The sequence below is a fragment of the Doryrhamphus excisus genome, linkage group LG18 (genome assembly GCF_037039965.1).
Source record: "Doryrhamphus excisus strain RoL-2023G ecotype Guam linkage group LG18, RoL_Dexc_Guam_v1.1, whole genome shotgun sequence".
Classification (NCBI taxonomy): Eukaryota; Metazoa; Chordata; class Actinopteri; order Syngnathiformes; family Syngnathidae; genus Doryrhamphus; species Doryrhamphus excisus.
Genome location: NC_136374.1, coordinates 7,122,631 through 7,144,227, shown reverse-complemented (window position 1 = coordinate 7,144,227; position 21,597 = coordinate 7,122,631). Strand labels below are relative to the sequence as shown.

The 21,597-nt window shown below is 40.8% G+C and overlaps 1 protein-coding gene across 1 annotated transcript in view; it reads left to right on the top strand.

The window, feature by feature from the left end:
- Window positions 1-7,933: 7,933 nt before the first annotated feature.
- The window catches only part of LOC131105890 (receptor-type tyrosine-protein phosphatase gamma-like), a 200,090-nt gene continuing 186,426 nt past the window's right edge, over window positions 7,934-21,597 (top strand). Inside the window, exon 1 of the mRNA XM_058054370.2 lies at window positions 7,934-8,303. Within this exon, the coding sequence (XP_057910353.2) occupies window positions 8,219-8,303 (85 nt within the window). The 5' untranslated portion in view covers window positions 7,934-8,218. The remainder of the gene's footprint in view (window positions 8,304-21,597) is intronic.

Sequence of the window (21,597 nt, the reverse complement as noted above, 5' to 3'; positions counted from 1 at the left end):
TTGCATTGTGGGTAACGTAGTTTTTAATAGCGTATGTTGCAGTTGAAGCCCTGAGCATTGCACTTTTCAAAAACTACATGTACCAAAAATAAAAGGTAAACGGATGGTGCGTTTACTGACCACAATATAATAGAACTAGAAAATAAAAGCGAAGACAAAATAATAATATTCCGCATTACAAATAAACCGAGTAGACGGTTTTGTAGTTTGATACATACCTCCGCCGGTTGCTGGTTATAAAAATACCATGATGATTTTACTGCTCCTGCAGTACAGGGTAGTACAGTACAGTTATTGTATTGTTGTAGTGTATATATTCTATTTAAAAAAAATACAAAAATTATTCTGTAGGGAAGAATATTGAGAATATATAATATTGAGAAAAAGCCAAGCTGTCCTCCATGATAAACAAAGACCCCCACACCTTCCAACACACACTCACTGCACTAAGGAGCTCCATAAGAAATAGGCCATTCATTCATTCATTCATTCATTCATTCATTCATTCATTCATTCATTCATCCATCCATTTTCTACCGCTTATCCTCACTGGGGTCTCAGGTATGCTGGAGCTTATCCCAGTGTCTTTGGGCACGAGGCGAGGTACACCCTGGACTGGTCCCCCACGGCACAAGAAAAAAGTTAAAAAAAAACACAACAGCAGCAAATATTGAAAAATCAGCAGTAGTTTTACAAGCATAAATTGTAAATATTTAGAGAAAAAAAATATGTATTCTAACGAGAAAAAGAATATAACATTGTAATAGTATAACAATAATAATGTAATTTTAGGAGCATGAAGTGGAAATATTAAACAAAATCAGAAAAAACAATAAGAATATTTTTTGGAAATAATTAGGTTGCAGAAAACGTTATGTTAGGTGAATAAAGTCAAAATATTATGGGAATAAAATCAAAATTATAAGAAGAAAATTTCCAAGAATTAAATTAAAAAAAAATTAAGAGCAGAGAGTTAATATTAAAGGGGAAAAAATTGTTTTCTTTTTTTTAAAGTCATAATTTGAAGTAAAATAAATAAAGATGTAATTTTTGGAAAAGTAGGTTGGGTAGAAAATTAAAATATTATGGGAACAAGATTAACATATTATGGAAATAAAGTCGTAATATTAAGAAAAAAATATTTGAACAAGAATTTTTTTTTAACTGCAAAAATGGGGAAGTTGATACTAATAATAGGCTTTTTTCACCTACTGTACAGTATATCACAAAGCTGAGATGTAGTTTTTCTTGAAATTCTTAGCATATCCACATGTGCTGCTTTAAAAAATATCAAAGTGGCAATTGCATCTTTTCATGTGTGGCGCTGGTTGGAAAAAGCTTTGATACCCGTGATCTACATCAATGAACATTGATGACAAAATGCAATGCTAACATCACCAAGAAAACACACCACAGTAAAGAAGCAGGACAAAATTCAAGGCACTTGCAGCCAGAGGTGTGGACCAGAATTTCAATGGCTCTGAACTCAACTTGACAATATCATCAAAGACTTGCAAATCAACTCAACTGACTTCAGTGACTGGGGGACTTGAATTAGACTTCAGTGTGATGACTTGAAAATACTTTTTTCAGCTTTTCAGTGAATGCATTAAGTAAAATGTGTCCCCATTCAAAGTATTCAATTGACATGACAGTTGTGTCAGACATATTTTCTCTTTGAATCCTTATGTGAAACATTTATTTCGCTTTTATGTGCATTATAACATGAAAAAAGAAGTTAATTTCAGCTAGCTTACAATGCTATCATCATGAAGCCCTAAAAAAACCTCTAACAACATTGCATGGTTTTATATACATGCTGTGATCATGCATTAACACATACACTGATGATTACATATAAGAGAGATAAGTATGTTGCCATATGATTTAAAACACTACCAAACCATCTTTTCTACACATAGACGTACACATGCACATGCACATGCACATGCACATGCACATGCACATGCACATGCACATGCACATGCACATGCACATGCACATGCACATGCACATGCTAGTTCTGTCAACAGCGTCAGGTGAATGAGCATCTTGTTGAGTCTTTGTAGCGAAATTGCGAGGTACGTATCAACTCTTCCGTCTGTGAATGATGCTGAGGCGAGCGGTCAGCGAGGTGTCTAGTTAGTTCATTAATATCAATGCGCCGATGAAAGAACTTTCTGTAGTGTTTTAACGCATCAAAATACGGAAAGATGCTGCAACTATCACATGTTATCATCAGTGTAGTGTTAATGCATGATCACAGTGGAAGTTTTTTTAGAGGGCTTCATAGTCTAAATAGGTGCATCTTAAGCTAGCCGAAATTAACTAGTTTTCTCCTGTTATAATGCACAGAAAAGTGAAATAAATATGTGGTCATGTTTCACATAAGAATTGTGAATGATGGGAAAAATTCCAAAAAAGTGCAGTTCAGTTTTTAAAAAGTTTTGTGGACTCAAAAATGTCAAGCCTACTTTGGACTTGTCCTGTTTTGACTTGAGACTTGACTTGGACTTGCATGTCTTTGAGACTTGAAACCTGACTTGAGTTTTGATATTAAAAACTTAAAACTTGAGACTTGCAAAAACACTAACTTGCTCCCACCTCCGCTTGCAGCTGCAAAAAGCAAAAAAGCATCGCATGAAGGAGGACCGGAGGGTGTGTTCCAATTGTCATAAGATTGGTTCTGGAGAGGTGAATCTGCTGGATATTTGAGTCATGGCTTCTAGAAGAGCACTGTGGTTTTCGTCTTGGTTAAGGAACTGTGGACCAGCTCTACATCCTCTACAGGGTCCTTCAGTGTGCATAGGAGTTTGCACAACCAGTCTACATGTGCTGTATGGACTTTGGTGAAGGCATTTGACCATGTACCTCAAGGAATATTGTGGGGAGTACTCCAGGAGTGTGGTATAATGGAGCAGCTATTTCAAGCTGTCCGTTCTCTGTATGGCCGGGGTCAGAGTTTGGTTCGCACTGAATTTCCAAGTGCAGCCAGGACGTTGAGGTGGATGAGATCCTGCCTCAAGTGGAGGAGATAAGAGTAGTACGCAAGATTGACAGTGGGATCGGTGTGGCTTCTGCAGTGATGTGTAGTCTGCTGATGTAGATCAGTCCGTTGTGGTGAAGAAAGAGCTGAGCCGAAAGGCGCAGGTCTTAATTTACCAAGGATATACGTATACCATAGACCAAGGATTTATGCTACGGGCTGAGTACTGGGCAGAAACTAGTATTTTGTGTTGGGTTGAAGGTCATTTGACCCGGCCCCTTGAACAATAAAGCATATACATTTTTCTGTCATAGAACTGGAAATGGTAACCTATTGTGAGCAACGTTACTTCAAACACACTTTGCCCCAGTCATAGAACATAAACAAACAAACTACCCTGACCCTGGCCACAAAAGTCATGTGGCCCTCACTGGAAAAAGTTTGGGGACCCCTGGTCTAAGGTTTAAAAAGCCTTGACGATCCTGATCAAGCCATACTTTAGTGAATAGTGTTGTGGGCAGTGTGGTTGAAGAGGGGCCACCTATGTAATAAAACATAATAAACAATCACCAAGCACTAAAAATTGACACCAAATGTCATGAATTAACTGGTTATGGAAGGTTTGCTAAGGGAAAAGCTAGAAAAACAGCTTGAAAAATGTGAACGGCAACCACATAAAAAGCATGTCATTGCGCCAGGACTGTGTCTCGACTCGGCAAGGTACATTCCACAGTTACCCCAGATTCAGACAGAGCAGGGGACCATTGAATGTACCATCCCTCCACTGATAAGAGAATGACACGAAACTGAAAGAGCGGCGGCAAGTGCAGAGATTTAGGGGGAGCAGAAGGAGAGATATGAAAGCATACATAACCATTGGACAAGATATCATTGTACACACGGATCACTCTGTTTGTATATCTCAAGCAACAAATCCACACTCAGTCGCCAAAGAAAACAAAAAGTTGCAAGATTTACTGATTGCACCCAACATCCATGTCAAGGCCACAGAAAAACATGGCAAAACCCAAGCCTACAGACAAACGTACCGTTGTGCCAAAATTACAGAACAAGAGGACAATGTATTCCCAAACATCACAAAAAATCAGATTGAACATGCCAAAAACGTGTATGCCATCGATCATAGCAACTCTCTTCCAACAGGGGGCGTAGCGTCCTCCTACGCAATCATCACCAATGGGAGAGGAACACTGGAAATAGCAGAGCAAATGTCATCCCACCAGAAATTTAGGGGTGACAGTGAACATATACAGAGTCCACTATGTTAAAACATTAGATGAGGAGAAATTACATGACACCAACTGGAAAGCCCATTAAAACATCTCGAGCAAATTATTAGGCTGCAGGAAGCTCGAGGCATCCTTGCTGGAGTGGCCATTATCAAGTGTCAAGGGCATCAGGTGGGGAACTTCGATATTACCAGAGGGAATAGTGCTGCTGATCTCGTTATGTAAATAAATGTACAGATTACCAGATGATCACCATAGCGATGGGACGTTTCGCTGAAAATGCTTTAGTTGACATGTAAAGTGAAGCAGCTCTACAGGAACAAGCATGGTTGGAGAAAGGTGCCAACAAATCTGTACAAACTGGCATCTGGAGGTCACATGACGGACGTGTTGTTGTCAACAGTGTGCCAGGAAGCCATGTTCGGGGACACCAATCAGGGGGAGTATTGACAGAGATGGTGGCATCCCTACATATTAGATGTTTGTAAATATTATATAGATACATGAGTTGTTCATCGTTTAACCCAAAAACAACACTCAAGCTGGGGATGGCAACATTTCCAATGGCACCTACTTCACTTCTGCGTCACTGGTACTCCTTTTTCCAGGAGCCCCCAAACATTCATTCATTCATTCATTTTCTACCGCTTTTTCCTCACGAGGGTCACAGGGGATGCTGGAGCCTATCCCAGCTGTCTATGGGCGAGAGGCGGGGTACACCCTGGACTGGCTGCCAGCCAATAACAGGGCACATATAGACAAACAACCATTCACACTCACATTCATACCTATGGACAATTTGGAGTCCCCAATTAACCTAGCATGTTTTTGGAATGTGGGAGGAAACCGGAGTACCCGGAGAAAACCCACGCATGCACGGGGAGAACATGAAAACTCCACACAGAGATGGCCGAGGGTGGAATTGAACCCTGGTCTCCCTGCTGTGAGGTCTGCACGCTAACCACTAGACCACCGTGCCGCCTGCCCCCAAACATAAAAACAGAAACAAAATTGTCGGTGCAGTGTGGAGGTAGATGAAGTTGCCTGAGTGGAGCAGAGATGGCGAAAGGAAAGTACAGACTTTTTTTTTTTTAATCAAAACCACCTAAGGTGTTAAACTTTACCATAGCCCCAAGTACAAACATAGACACACAAGAGCCAGACACTCTTGACAGTAGCATTGTCGTCTGTGTCAGTCGTAGAGGTCGTTTTGAGGCCGAGCCTGTGAGCAATGCTTTTCATCACCTATAAATGCTAGAATGTTGTATTATCATGTTAAAGGGGAACTGCACTTATAAAAAAAAATAGCCATCATTCACATTCCTTATGTGAAACATTTTTCTGTGCATTCTAGCTATTTTTCATCTGCTGGACTAACACGACATGTCGCTGCTCGATAGTCTCAGCATCATTCACAGATGGAAGAGTGGATACCTACCTCTCAATTTCTCTACAAAGACTCAACAACACGTGTCTCACCTGCAGAAATTTAAAGGGTCGTCATTGACAGAGCTAGCATAAGTATGTGTATCAATGCTACTTAAAAAAAAGTTCTGGTAGTGTAAATCATCAAAATATGGCAAGATACTGCAACTATTATATGTTATCATCAATGTACATGTTAATGCATGATCACAGCATGGATATCAAACAATGCAATGCTGTTTTTTGTCAAAATAGGTGTATTCCAACGACAGCATTGTGAGCTAGCTCAAATTAACTTTCTTGTGTTATAATGCACAGAAAAGGGATACAAAGATGTGTTGTATTGTGAATGAAAAAAAGTGCAGTTCCCCTTTTAAACAATGCCAAAGTTTCAGATATTGAGGTTTACACATTTGAAAGTGAGCCCTGAATGAAGTTTTTCTAACACCAGTTCACTGTGATATCACAGTGAGCCATCCAGCAGGTGACTTCCTTATATGGGCGTTCCTGGGTACCAGCTCTTCATTATAAGCTGAGTGGGACCAATCACAGTGGAGTGGGTGTGCCCGGAGGCGGGTGCAACCAATGTGTTATTTACTTAATTTTATTTCACTTCTTGTATATATATGTATTTGTCGCTATATGTTTTTTTACATAGTCAATTATTTTATTTGTACTTATTTTTGTTGTGTGAACTTTGACATTGTGTGATGTCACTTCCTGCCTTTCTGGCGCGCTCCTCTTCAGTCGCCTTTTGGACTGCTGAGGAGGAGGTATGCTAGTAGGTGACAGCAAGGGTTAATTATATAAAGTATAAATATATTACGCGTTTCACCCAGTATGTGCTTCTATTATTTACAGTATTTAAATACAACTTGTAAAAGTTACTGTTGTCAGATAAGTCATTTTTAAGGATTGACGCTGCTGTACGTTTTGTATGTTTTGCACAGGTATATGCTCAATCACAGTGAGCCATACAGCAGTTGACTTCCTTATATGGGCGTGCGTGGGTACCAACATTTCATTACAAGCTGAGTGGGACCAATCACAGTGGAGTGGGTGTGCCCGAAGGCGGGTCTAACCGATGTGATAATTTACTTAATTTTATTTCACCAATAATTCACTTCTTGTATGTATGTTTTTGTCACTATATGTTTTTTTTATACATAGTCAATTATTTTTTTGCACTTCTTTTTGTTGTGTGAACTTTGACATTGTGTGATGTCACTTCCTGTATTTCTGGCGGGCTCCTCTTCAGTCGCCTTTGAGACTGCTGAGGAGGAGGTATGCTAGTAGGTGGCAGCAATGGTTAATTTTTATGAAAAGCATGAATATGTTACGCGTTTCTCAGCAGTATGTGATTATATTATGTACAGCATTTAAAGACACCTGGTAAAAGTTACTGTTGTCAGATAAGTTAAGATACGTTTTTTTTTGTTTTTGTAGCAAACTTGTGCAGGTGTGTTGACGCTGCTGTAGATTTTGTATGTTGTGTACAAGTATGTGTGTCCCTTATTGTTTTATTTATTTTGCATAAATAGTCTCTTCAGTCGCCTTTTGGACCGCCGAGGAGGAGGAAACGTGTGGAAGTGTGTTGACGCTGCTGTACATTTTTGTATGTTGAGGGAAATAAACGCCCCCCTCCGGTTGGCGAAGGAATTGCAGCCTCCCACCTCGTCTTTTCACACCAGAACACAACGCTTTATTTTAGCCAGTTACATGAGCCAAGGGTGGAATAAATTAAAACAGACCGTTTTGGAAATCCATGAAAAAACAGCTGGAATAGGGGCAGAATCTGAAAGAATGGATGACTAAATATGCCCCTGTGCCCAACACAAGATAGCTGGGTATCTACACCAACACTACAAACAAATCCTTGTGGAAGATCTAAATTGAATATTTGATCCAACGTTGACAGATATGATTAGTACCTGTTTGTAATATGCATCGCTGCCATCTACAGGAGTGCTACAGAATATCATTAAAAATGTCATCAGATTGATTGGATTTCGATGGCACTTGATTGGACTTGGCACAAATGTCCTCTTAACTGAGTGCAATTAACTTTAGCAATGCATGCAGATGTTCTTTCACACAAAAACTGCTTCCATAGTGGATGGATCCAGACTTATTGTGTTGTAAGTGTTGTAATAGCAATGACGTGTGTGTGTTCTCCCAGGCGCTAGGATCCAGAGGAATGGCTCTGCTTTATCCTCTCCTCTCTCCATCCTCTCTCTCTCTCTCTCTCTCTCTCTCACATGCTCTTCCTCGCATCAAGACTGTTTTAAAGTCTGACAGACTTCCTGCACGCATGGAGGAACCTTGTAGAGCCTTTTCTCCACAAAGCAAGCATCGACTTTCTTCCCTGTGACTGCAGGACGAAGATCTTCTCCTCAGGTGTCACATACATGCTCAGCCCTGCTGGCCGTCCTCCTATTAAAGGAACATCCGACGCAAACACTGGACTTCAAAGAGCATTTCTTCGCATCCGCGTTCACTTCTACCCTGTCGCCGGTTTGAACGCCAAAAGGAAGGAACAACAACACTTATTTCTATCATGTGGACGTTCCTGCAAGCGTGTCGCTGCTGGATTTTCTTCCTGGTCGTGCCGTCCATCCTTCTCCGTACCGAGTGTCATCCCGGTAAGTTTCATCTCTTTTCGTGCCTGGTTGTGTTTTGTAACAGTGTATACTTTCGACATTATCACAGAAAAATGCATAGATTTAAATCTATTTGCCTATTTACCTGCACCAATACCTCCTAATTTGTCATTGGTTCGATACCAAAGCAGTATTCCCGATACCGATACTTTTATTTGGACTATTGCAATTGATTTTGTGGCCCTGCTGGTGTCATGGATACATGCTGCCCGTGTTGCGTTTGAGTCTCCAAATGTCCAGTGTCGGTCCCAAGCCTGGATAAATGGAAGGGAATTAAAATAAGACAAATCAAATTTGACTCAATGAGGACGTGAGAAAAAAATGTTAAAACAACTTGTCCTGTATTCTAAAACTCCTTGATCATGATTAAATTCAAATAATGTAGGGCGCATGTATAACGCAAACGTGTAAAAAAGTATTTATTTTGACAGTTAACTTGTATGTGAACAATTTCAAAATATAACAATTTAAGGCAATGTAACAATATCAAGAGCATAAGGCAATTGCTCTTTTTGGTTATATACAATTGTTGGAGCAAAATAAAGTGTAAAATTACATTTATCTATAAATAAAATGTACATTTATTTACATTTATTTACATTTACATTACATTTATTTACATGTATCTATAAATATAACAATACCAACAATGTAATAATATCAACAAGACAATATCAAAATCACAGAATATCCAACTGATCACACTAGTATCAACCTGATACTAATACTACCCTTGGTTGGCGAGGGGTCGACTCGTTCGGATTTGTTGTTATTGTTGCTAAATACGGGTTGCTTGTTAAACAGATAACAAAAAAAAATCACTTTCATTAAAAACTGCTTTCAAATACATCTTCCAATTTATTCATGAAAAAAAAAAATTGTGGTCTTGTAAATTTCTGATCACCTCCTGGTGAGCTTGGATATGTAATCCTTCATCTTGGCAGCCAAATCCACCCATTCAGTATGAAAATATCTTTAATGCAACTTGATCTCCAGCTGGTGCTGCTGACAAACAAAAACACTGACTTTTCCTCTATGGATGGATGGCAGTGACAAGCACCCTCTGCGTGTGACATTTCGGTGTATTTTATTGTGGGATTAGCAAGAATGACTTTACACGTAAATTGAAGACATTACACTGACTGTGTCATGGTGTATAATAAATGTTTCAACAACACTATATTATTGGTGAAATACTGATAAACACCAAATGGCAGGCGCCCTCGGCTATCTGAGAGTACTCAGTGAGTGCACTCGGATGGTAGGCACTTAAGACGAGAGGAGGGCTTGTCCACAGCTTAGGTTTCTGCCCTGTGTTTGTTCAGATAATGTACAAATGCAACAATTTTACTCAAGAAAATGTTAAAAGCGATTGGAATCTTACAGAAACTACATATAGAACCCGGTTTAATGGCCAAATTCAAATATTTATTTTATGTTCTTTTTTCCATTATGACTGAAAAAATTAGCTGGACATCTCATTAAAAATATACAACATAAGGTGGCGAGAAATATTTCAATATTGAATAAAACAAAATTTATTCTCGAACAAAAATCACTTCACAATCTTTGTTCTCACAATCTCTGGTTCAACCATATCTAACTTATTGTGGGGAGATATGGGAGGATAAGCGGTACAGAAAATGGATGGATATGGGGTAATAACTATAAAAGCAATCTTCACTCGCTAAATGTACTGCAAAAAAGATCAGTGAGTATGATCCATATAGGGAACCGCCAATAGAGAACATACAAATTCTTTATTTCTAAAATTACAAATATTAAAAATTTCTGATTAATTAATTAATCCTAGTTAATTTTCAAACAGCTAAATGTATACAGCTAACAATAAACCATTACTAAAAATGTCAAATAATACTTTTCTGCAAGAGAGGAGAAATATGAACTTAAACTTCTATGCGAGAACAAGGTTAAAAAGCCACAGCATTTCAGTATGTGGAATCAAACTATGGAACGGATTGAGTAAGGAACTAGGATGAGCTATGTTGATGTTTGCAAAATTCAAGGAAGAAGGGTCTTGAACGGGTCATGTTATGTTTATCCTTATGTTTATCCTTGTCATTATTCCTTTTTATATTTATGATCATTTATTATAGCTGCACGGCGGACAAGTGGTTAGCACGCAGACCTCACAGCTAGGAGACCCGAGTTCAGTTCCACCCTTGGCCATCTCTGTGTAGAGTTTGCATGTTCTCCCCCGTGCATGTGTGGGTTTTCTACATGCTAGGTTAATTGGCAACTCCAAATTGTCCATAGGTATGAATGTGAGTGTGAATGGTTGTTTGTCTATATGTGCCCTGTGATTGGTTGGCCACCAGTCCAGGGTGTACCTTGCCTCTTGCCCGAATACAGCTGGGATAGGCTCCAGCACCCCTCACGACCCTTGTGAGGATAAGCAGTAGAAAATGAATGAACTAATCGTTTATTATGGTTGTGAAAAATCACCATTACTTCACTATATGGTTACATTATGTATTAAAATGATCACATCTGGAATGCAGGAAGTGATTAAATGTAATGTATTGTAATAGTAACAGATGGGAGGGTTACTTCTTCCTAGTCCTTTTGTGAATTGAATTATGTAATGTATTGCATTGTAACTTGATCCATATTGTAATAAAATGAAACCATTAGCACTATGCATCACTGGAGCAGGGTATCTTTACTACCATCATTCAGATACGCTAATTCCTTGGTCATGCCTTGTTATCCTCAGATTTCCTGGATATTTAGGACATGTCATGCAAAAATGGTGGATTTGTGTCAGAGGAGTGACCTGTGTCACATGTAAGGGGAGACACAGTAATAAGCAGGGTTCCCTGACAAGCGGCGGCGTGTGTACACTCCTAATCAAGATTGTAAACGAGTAAAACATTGCAAGAATTGACATTTTGAAACTCTATTTAGAGCACCAGTAAGATCCAACAGTGGAAATCAACTTTTTGTTTTTACCAGGTACCCAAAGCGCTTCAGAGTGAAGCCATTATTTATTGAAGTGGTGGTAATCTGCATCTGTAGTCACAGCTGCCCTGGGGTAAGACTGACGTGTAGAAACGTGGCTGGCAATGCACAGCAATGCCCTCTCCATCCACCACCAAACATTCACATTTATACACCAGTGTATATTTATTACATTTATACACCAGCACTGGAAGGATGTTGGGTGTAGTGTATTGCCCAAGGACGCAACAATGATGGAGGGATGGAAGCAGGATACTACATGTCATTCATGGAGGATCAATAATATGATATGATAAGGTATTTTTTAAATTAATGAATTATTTCCATCAGATTGCCAACTAAGTGTAATATTCAATTTGAATCAATTTGATTTACATCGGTGGTGTCCAGACTGTGGTCGCAGGTCATTTGCAGTGCAAAGGTTTTTTTTTCTTTGGAAAATATTATGCTACGCTCACACCGACGCCGAATGTCGCGCTTTGAATCGGCGACGAATTCGGCGTCATTTTTCAAAAAATCTCACGATCTCCTCAGATATGTTTATGCTCGGATAAGCTCTGATAAGCTCTGATAAGCTCTGATAAGCTCTGATAAGCTCTGATAAGCTCTGATACGCTCTGATACGAAATACGTTCCCGCTTTAGGCGACAAATTATTTCCCGAATCGCTACGGCTACTCACGCTTTGATGCCGATTGATCAGGATTTGTTACGCTTTAAATCACGCTTTGATACGCTTTAATACTCATTGATAAGCTTTGGTGCGCTTATCACGCTTTAAATAACACTCTGATACGATTATCAAGCTCTCTTGTGCATTGATAGGCTCTGTTAAGCTCTGTTACGCAATGGAAAATTTTGAGATCCCGACTGCATCCCGCCTCTGATCCAGAGCATATATAAAGATGCAGCAGATCCATTGATCCTTTGAACCAAGCTCTGTTAAGTTTTCCTACGCTTTGAGCAAAACTTTGATAAGCTTTGTGACGCTTTGATAAGCTTTAATACGCTCTCCCCGCTTTACGCAATTTGTGACAGATCGCCTCAAATTTTTAAAGTTTAAAAATTTTTGGCGCTCTTGCCAGATGTCCTGAATTGCTCAAACCTTTCTTACGCTGTATTACGGTCTTTACGCTTTCATTAAGCTTTGTTACGCTTTGCCGCCGCTTTGCTCGCCGATTTAATTCGTCATCGATTCGGCGTCGGTGTGAACGTAGCATTAGAGCTGTGAAATGATGAAAAGATGTAATGAAGTTTTTGTGTAGTTCATGGCTGTGTTATTGTCATGTTAAGCTTTTGCAACATCAGCCTCGCTTACACTGTATTGCTGTTATGAACTTGTAAGGATCTGATAACGATGTTCCGAAATCTGTGAATGCACTTCACATGTGCTTCGTTGAGAGAGTGCAAAATTAGGAGAGACATCATTGCAAGTTGGAGATACATATACGGTGTTGGAATGGAATTTGATTTACCACCATTCTGTTTTTTAAAAGGCAAAATTATGAATAGTGTAAAAAAAGAAATTGATTGATTAGTTTTTCTCAGGCGAGGGCAGCGAAGATGTTTCTATGAGAGCATACAGTAAGCGACATATCCTGGAGAACATTTGGGAAGATTGAGAAGTTGAATTGCCAGCCCTCTCTCAGCTCCTCCAACCAACTCCTCCAACCCGGGGTACACCCTGGACTGGTGGCCAGCCAATCACAGGGCACATATAGACAAACAACCATTCACACTCACATTCATACCTATGGATAATTTGGAGTCGCCAATTAACCTAGCATGTTTTTGGAATGTGGGAGGAAACCGGAGTACCCGGAGAAAACCCACGCATGCACGGGGAGAACATGCAAACTCCACAGAGAGATGGCTGAGGGTGGAATTAAACTCCGGTCCCTTAGCTGTGTGGCCTGGGTGCTAACCACTTGACCGCCGTGCAGCCAACAGCAAACCATTAATTCCATAATTTATATACATGACAACCGTTATTTTCTTAGTCTATTAATTGATTAATTGAGTTTGGTTAGGCCCTCCACCAGGGGTCTGCAATGTGCGGCTCTGGAGTCACATGCGGGTCTTTTAGCGCCAGCTGGTTTATGCTTCTGTGTGTGCCAAGCATGTGCTATGCATCTTCCATGGAAGTGCTAAGACCAGTGTTGTCTTAGTCAGCTCAGTGAGAAACCATGATACCGGTCAACTATTTGCCTTGTTAGCTTCCTGTGTTATGAATGAACTATGGCAGCTAAAAGGATGTGAAGAGTTGTACTGGAACTGGAACTAATCAATGTGTTAAAACACTTCTATTGTGACTGTTGATAAAAATCAGTAGAGAAGGCTTAATAAACGTGAGGAATTGCTGGCAACAGGCGTGACTCATCACTCCAGGAAGACAGAAAAGGAACATGATAATATGCTTAAAAGGGAGCTATTATGCTTTTTCACTTTTCTGACCTATAAGTGTAGTTAGAATGTTGTATTCTCGAGTTAAATGATGCCAGAGCTTCAGATAATGAGGTTTGGAAAGAAGTTTGGGATGGCTCAAAATTCTCGGTTTCAAAAGGCGTGGTAAAATTGTCCCTTTGTGATGTCACAGAGGGACGGACTTCCTTATATGGTTCATAGTTAGGAAGCACCTTGGGGGTGTGACCAATCACAGTAGAGTGGGCCTGTCCGGAGGCGGGCTGTGGGTGGAATAAAGTAAGACAGACTGTTTTGGCAGAAAGCACAAATCAAAGGAAATACAGCTGGAATAGGTGCAGATTCTGGAAAATCTAAAAAGTTTTGTGGTAATCCGAAAATCACAAGAATAATAGGTCTACTTTCATGGATCACTAAGGAAATAAAAAAAAATAATTCACTTGCGAGAGGTAGAAATCACAGGATTTTAAGCAATACATCAAATACCAAAATAGTTGTTGATTAATTACTGCCTTTATTATGACACACATCTATTGTGGAAAAAGTATGGAATTTAGAAATCCGTAGGAACTCTCACCAAATACGGTAATGATTGAAGCCGTTTCTCATTAAGTTTTATTTAGCCAGAGCGTGGCGCTTCAGCGTGAGTATGTAATGTGATTTTGAAGTACGGCATGTTTGTTTAACTGTCTCTGATAAGCAGTGTAAGTCTTTGCGTGTGTGGCCAAAATGACAAATTGAAAATAGAAGCCTGTGCAGGAAGATAAGAGATAATCTGACGGTTGTCAAGTCTTGATTCATCTTCTCGGGCTGGAAAAATTGTTTCTACACGTCCAAAGAGTGGATGGACCTTTGATTGCACTCTGGACCCATGGCAGCTCCTTGTGGTGTTGAAATTCATGTGTCTGTCTGTTGATAAAACGACACAGCGCTAGATAGCTAGTCAGTAACTAGCAAAGTCTTTTTGCATTAACCTGCAAAAAGTACACAACGCTGGTCCTGGGTGTGCTGGCTTGTGTTTGTGTTGTCATGGTAATCGCTCAATGTCAATAAACACAGCTGTGTACGCTTATACTCTTAGATATATACTCTGTCCTAAGGTGAACAAAATTGAAAATTTGCTGGAGTCTATCCCAGCTGTTACCGGCGAGAGGCGGGGTACACCCTGGACTGGTGGCCAGCCAATCACAGGGCACATATAGACAAACAACCATTCACACTCACATTCATACCTATGGACAATTTGGAGTCGCCAATTAACCTAGCATGTTTTTGGAATGCGGGAGGAAACCGGAGTACCCGGAGAAAACCCACGCATGCACGGGGAGAACATGCAAACTCCACACAGAGATGGCCGAGGGTGGAATTGAACCCTGGTCTCCTAGCTGTGAGGTCTGCACGCTAAACACTCGATCACCGTGCACCCCAATCTATAAATCATCTATAATCTATATCTATCATCTATAAATCTACAAGTCTCATCAACTTATCAACAACAAGCTAGCTTGTGCAGGTGACTGACATAGAGCTAACAAGCCATGTTATCAGTTCTATACTGCAGCAATGCAGGAAAGATGACTATATTCTCTGCAATTTGCTGTGGCGGCTAGTGTCGCCAATTAGGTGCCCAGTGGTGTGCAGTGGCTCAAACTGCCTCCCAATTGGCTTGTGGTGGCCCGTAATGGCGACAAAAATTGAGTTTGGAGACAAGAAAATTTCATTCATTAATTCATTTTGTACCGCTTATCCTCACGAGGGTCGCGGGCTGTGCTGGAGCCTATCCCAGCTGTCTTCGGGTGAGAGGCGGGCTTCAAAATGTTTAAAATCTTTGTTGCACCAATTGCTTGATGAAAGTGTCCACCAAGTGGAACCAAATGTCGCAAACAATCCGCCTACTGGAATCCACTGGAATGTAATGGCGTGCTCCAAGGTGCGCCAATGATGCTAGGAGTCCACTGGACTGGCGCCAGTTGGTGCGTGAAGTGTTTCTTTCGTCATGCATTTACTCATCAACACGCGGTCACAAGACGGTCGCGGCTGGACTGTGCCTCCACAAGTCCGCTGTGGAAACCTGCCTGATGGTGTTGCGAAAACACAGTATGGATTCATTCATTTGTTAAGAGTACCGCCATGTCTGTGAAATATATAAACCAGTGATGTCCAAAGTGCGGCCTGTGAGCCATTTGTGGACCACATTTTTTATTGTTCTGTGAACAGCACACGGTCGGGAAAAAATAAGAAAAGTGCAAAAATTAAACAAAAAAAACCTAAAGTAACAAGAAAAAAATTGTCGGAGTCCGAAAAATTTTGCCCAATCCTGACACCAGCAAAATGTATGAAGACAGTCGCTGGCCGTACGGACAACACCACATTAGCAATGTAATTGCCTGTGAAGTGACGTCAGTCATGTTATGTGCAACGTAGTACATGTGTGTACAGGATGCAGTATAGTGAATTAAAGCAGGCTTTAATTTAATATTTACTCTGCGGATCAAAAGCCACAATCAATGACGTGCATACACTTATACAGCGTATGTCAGTTTATTGAGAGCTGATGCATTTTTTTTTCATTCAAAAAATAAATAAATATCCATTGTTGTGACAGGCCTATGCACACAAACAGTGCAACATTTATCGCAGACCCTTGATCATAAGGTTTATTGTCCCATCCAGGGTGGACTGAAAGGTACATGGTTTTATTTGAACAGCACAACGAAAATAAGTTTTAGTTAAAAAAATAAGTACAAGACAACTGACAACTATTAATCTCATCAGGCTAGTATTGATACTCAAAATATCGACATTTGGATCTGTCTACCTCTACCACAAGCACTTAAATAGGCAAATGTGGAAAGCAAGCAAAGCGACATATGTGATGAATAATTTCATTAAACTTTGGCAAGTTTGAAAAACTAACACTTAACCATTAGTAACGGTAAAAGTATCATTCCTATACCGCCAAAACAGCTTTTATGCTGCGTCTTACTTATTTTGGATCCCCCCCCCTTTTTTTTTTTTTTTTTTTTTTAGCAAAAGGGCTTATCCCTCTTATGGCCATGACTGAAGAGGCTTTTTGTTTTGTTGTATTCATTCATTCATTTTCTACCGCTTTTTCCTCACGAGGGTCGCGGGCGAGAGGCGGGGTACACCCTGGACTGGTGGCCAGCCAATCACAGGGCACATATAGACAAACCACCATTCACACTCACATTCATACCTATGGACAATTTGGAGTGGCCAATTAACCTAGCATGTTTTTGGAATGTGGGAGGAAACCGGAGTACCCGGAGAAAACCCACGCATGCACGGGGAGAACATGCAAACTCCACACAGAGATGGCCGAAGGTGGAATTGAACCCTGGTCTCCTAGCGCGCTAACCACTAGACCGCCGTGCCGCCCTTTGTTGTATTTGTTTTTATAATTTTTCATTAATTTTTTCCTTACCCGAATAACTGGGGTAAATGCAGCCGCCATGACTCCCATCACAAAAAGCTGTGGTGAAACGTTTGCTAAGAAATGACGAGTTTATGTTTGTTTGTGTTCTGTTTCAGCAAGTACTTAAATACAAATTCATTTTCCCGCCCCTCTTTCTCAGTTTGACCCCATGCTGTCATGATAGCGGCTGCGAGCGAATGCGAGTTAGCTGCTTTATGTTGAATGGCTGTCAGATGATGTGGAACCGGAGATGAATGTGCTTGGCTCCTGCTGGGCATCATCATTGGGTGGTGTTACTCTCTTTACCTCCTGCCTGCTAACTCTTTTCTGTTAATAAGCCTCTTAGCCAGGAGGTTTGGAAAAGCTCTGGGAAAGGAACGATAACGTACAAAATCCATCCATTTTCTATACTGCTTGTCCTCATTAGGGGACACCATGGACTGAAAACCAGTCAATCACAGTACACATACGATACTGTACGTATATGCAACATTCTTTCAAACACTAGAAGAGGTTGAAGAAGTTCTGAATTTTGTATTGAGTCAAATTTAATATCAAATGTGCCATTTTTGTTCCAGTTAGGTCAAAAAGAGAAATATGAGAAAAATGTGAAATCTGGGACAACTGGCAGTGTCGATGCAGCATGTTAGCACTTGTGTTACAGACAGTGCTAGAAAAGTTTGCAAGCTTAAATCACACTGGAATAAAGTCTTCTCTTGGCTGGAGAACGTCATGTACTGTAAATAGTGGAAAGGGTAGACGCAGGCAGGTAAAAAAAGACCAACAAAACACAACCACTCGACCCAGTAAGTCAGTGATTTTCAACCACTGTGCTGCGGCACACTAGTGTACCTTGAGAAACCGTCAGGTGTGCCGTGAGGAATTATCCAATATCACTTTTTATAGTTAACATTTATTAATCATCATTTGCAAATATTATGTCAATAGCCATGAATATATGGACCCAAATATTCCAATTGCATTTGGTTTATTTGGTCAAACGGAAAGAATTGAACAGGGATGGAATATTCCTTTAACCAATCCGATTGAGGGATCTTGTACCCGCTCAAACGGAAAGTTGTCAGGGTGCCTTCTTCTTCATGGCGTTTTTCTTCTTCTGTTGTTTATTGGCGGTTGGCAAGCAGCTTTCGTGTACATTACCGCCATCTGTGAAACAGAATCTAAACCCTTCTATACTTTATTCACAAGTGCAGTTTTATTAAAAAAGAAAATATATATCTATATAAAACATGTCCCGAGTTTAATTATAAAATATTAGCAAGATGGAATTTGATCTTTTCCTGTTTAAATTTATCCCGGGTGCATTCTTTCAGCGCATGCTCAGATATGACGTAACACGCAGATCCAGACGTTCTTCACTTTTAAAAATGGAGGCCAGCAATCGGCACTGGACTAAGCAAAGTTTGTTTTTGATTCAAACTAAATTTCAAGACTGGACAGACGAAAAACTGTCAATACGGAGTTATTCCAACAAGTGAAAGAAAAACTTGGGGAAGCCGGTATCACGTGATGTTTATGTTTACGTTTTACTGGGCATGCCCTATTGACTATTCTGGCTGATTTTCACGGCGCATGTAGACAAGAGATTGGAATATTCCTTTCCATGGATACCATTGTTTCCCGAAAGGTCATTCGGAAAGAGAAAAAGTGGTGATGTAAAAACGTGGCTACTGTGGAGTGTCTGTGGTGTAAAGACTGGCAGAGCAATGTAATATTGGTCCGTGTGGCAACACCTACCTTGTTCCTCCGATAGACTTATTGATGCACGTGTGAGGTCGTGGTGACATTTTGTAACATTTTTGGTCAGTGTTGTGCCACACGATTTTTCCAATATAAAAAACGTGCCGTGGCTCAAAAAAGGTTGAAAAACACTGCAGTAAGTTGCATGATGTGACAAAACAAACCAGCGTCGACAGTGACCGCAGTCCGGGATAGGCAGGAGATGATTTCCTGGGTGGATATGAGGAGGCTCCTTAAGTTCAAAATGAACATTGGTTCACAAACCTTCTACAGTGGCATGGTTACATTTCAGGCTGCACAGCAACCAAGTGGTTAGCGCGTAGGCCTCACAGCTAGGCGACATGAGTTCGATTCCACCCTCGGCCATCTCTGTGTGGATTTTGCATGTTCTTGCTGTGCATGCGTGGGTTTTCTCCGGGTACTCCGGTTTCCTCCCACATTCCAAAAACATGCTAGGTTAATTGGCGACTCCAAATTGTGGTATGAATGTGAGTGTGAATGGTTGTTTGTCTATATGTGCCCTGTGATTGGCTGGCCACCAATCCAGGGTGTACCCCACCTCTCACATGAAGACAGCTGGGATAGGCTCCAGCACCCCTGCGATTAATGAATGGTTACATTTTGATCAAGTTTGACATGTAGACTGACACTGTAAGTAGTCTTTTATTCCAGTCTGATTTCGGCATCCCTCTGTTTGAATGACTTGGGTCATTTTTTTTGTTGGTTTAAGTCAACAAATTGAAGCGGCAATTTTAACAATCATGATGAAGCAGTATCTGAAGTAAAGAAAAATACATGCAATCAACGATAAAGCGGATACACCGGAAATTACAGTAGCCTCATTTGGTAATTACCTATATCAAAATAGCCTCTGTGTCTTCTTGTTTTTTCTCCATGTAGCCCTCAGCAGATGAAGTTTGCATATAAGTACATGCTGGATACTGAAACTCAGCTAGCAATGCCTAATGTGCTTAACAATGCAACTTATGGAAGGATGGGACGCCCACAAACGTGGCCCAGACTCCGACCTGCTGTGTTTTTGCGACCACAGTTAAGCACTATATTCTGTGTCACGGTCGGTCTCGAGAGCTTTAAAGTTCGACCCCAGGATGCAGAAAGCAGGACCAAATGCAGGTAAATAATATTTATTTTAGCAATAATAGCAGCAGAAGGACAAACAAACAATGATCCCACAAAGGGAGAAGCGCACACCTGAACTAAATAGAGAGGACAAATTTGGGACAGGTGTGGGTGGCTATGGCAACGAAGGCAGACGAGGCAAAACAGGAAGTCCAATACAAACTAAGTGTCCAAAACGGAAACCAAAGCCCAAGAAGGTAACTCAAACTCAACCTGTCACGTAGAGCTTTTGACTAGTAGAATAAATTGTTTATAATAATGTTTTATGCAGCTTCAGAGAAGCATCCGCAATGATTCAGTCAACAGGAACTACAGGGTATTATGCTGCAACCTGACTGATGGCGACATGCCCCCGCGGTCATCTACACAATGGCCGCTTTATAGCCACACAAACATCTGTTGTCGAGGATGAAAAGTGCTGAGCACTACTGCAGGCGTCTGCTAGCTGATATCGGGCATCACTGTGACTCTTTTGTCAACGACATGCAGCGTCAGCATCGAGGTGTCGCACCCCCTGTCACTCTGCTGCTCTTCAGCCCTTAGGTAACTAAACACTCAAAGATGGAGGATGGCGACAGAAAAGACACATAAAGAAAGACATGGGAAGGAAAAACAGAAGAGTAATTGTAATCTCTGGAGCGTCTGAGTAAGGGTTTCTGCTTGCTACCACAAACATGCACACCCTCTCCCTATATCTTTTTGAACATGCATCCTCCATCTCGGCACAGTTAACCATTCTAAGCAGTCCTCTGTGTCGCTAACCTTTCCTCTGAACCTTTTTGTCACGGTGATACAAGAGGGAAAGGGCTGGGTGAGGGCTGACATTTAAGGAAAGAGATGGGATATGCTTTGTGGCTCTCAGTTAGAGACATTATCGCAGTCATCATCTCAGTGCTCGCTGGGCTATTATCTGCTCTCCGCCGTGGCCAGAAAAATGCTTGCTCGTCTGTGAAACGGTCACTTTATCAGTCTAGCTAGGGGCCTGTCATTGCCACCCCATCTTGGCTTAATAGATAGATTAAAAGATACCATGTCTTGTTTGTGTGTACATAAGACACAGCAGTCGTGGGAGGAGTGCTGGCAGGCTTTAAGCCTTGAAGGATATCGTGTATTATCACATACTACAGTATTAATTGGCCCTGTACCCTAGAAAGCGCCCATGAATGATACGGGAAAAGGCCGAAATGATACTGTGTCAAAGCCCAGGGCAGTGATACTGATAAAATATAGAGTTTAACCATGTCCAGTATCAGCCCCCGTAGCTGTCCACTCAGAGCGCGCTGCTCTGGTATCGTGCCCGTGAAACAACCAATCAGAGAACAGCGCACAAGCGTGAACACACAGCGTTTGTTTTGCTGCCGTCTGTGCTCTGTCAACATGTCAGCGGTTGACACTCCCGGCGAAAGACAAATAGGGAAAATAGCAAACAGAATATTAGAAATGGAACGTTTTATCACCATTAATGAGGAGGACACTCTTGAAATGATCGAAAAAACTATAAATGCAAATACAAGTCGGAAAACCAACGGCGACCTCA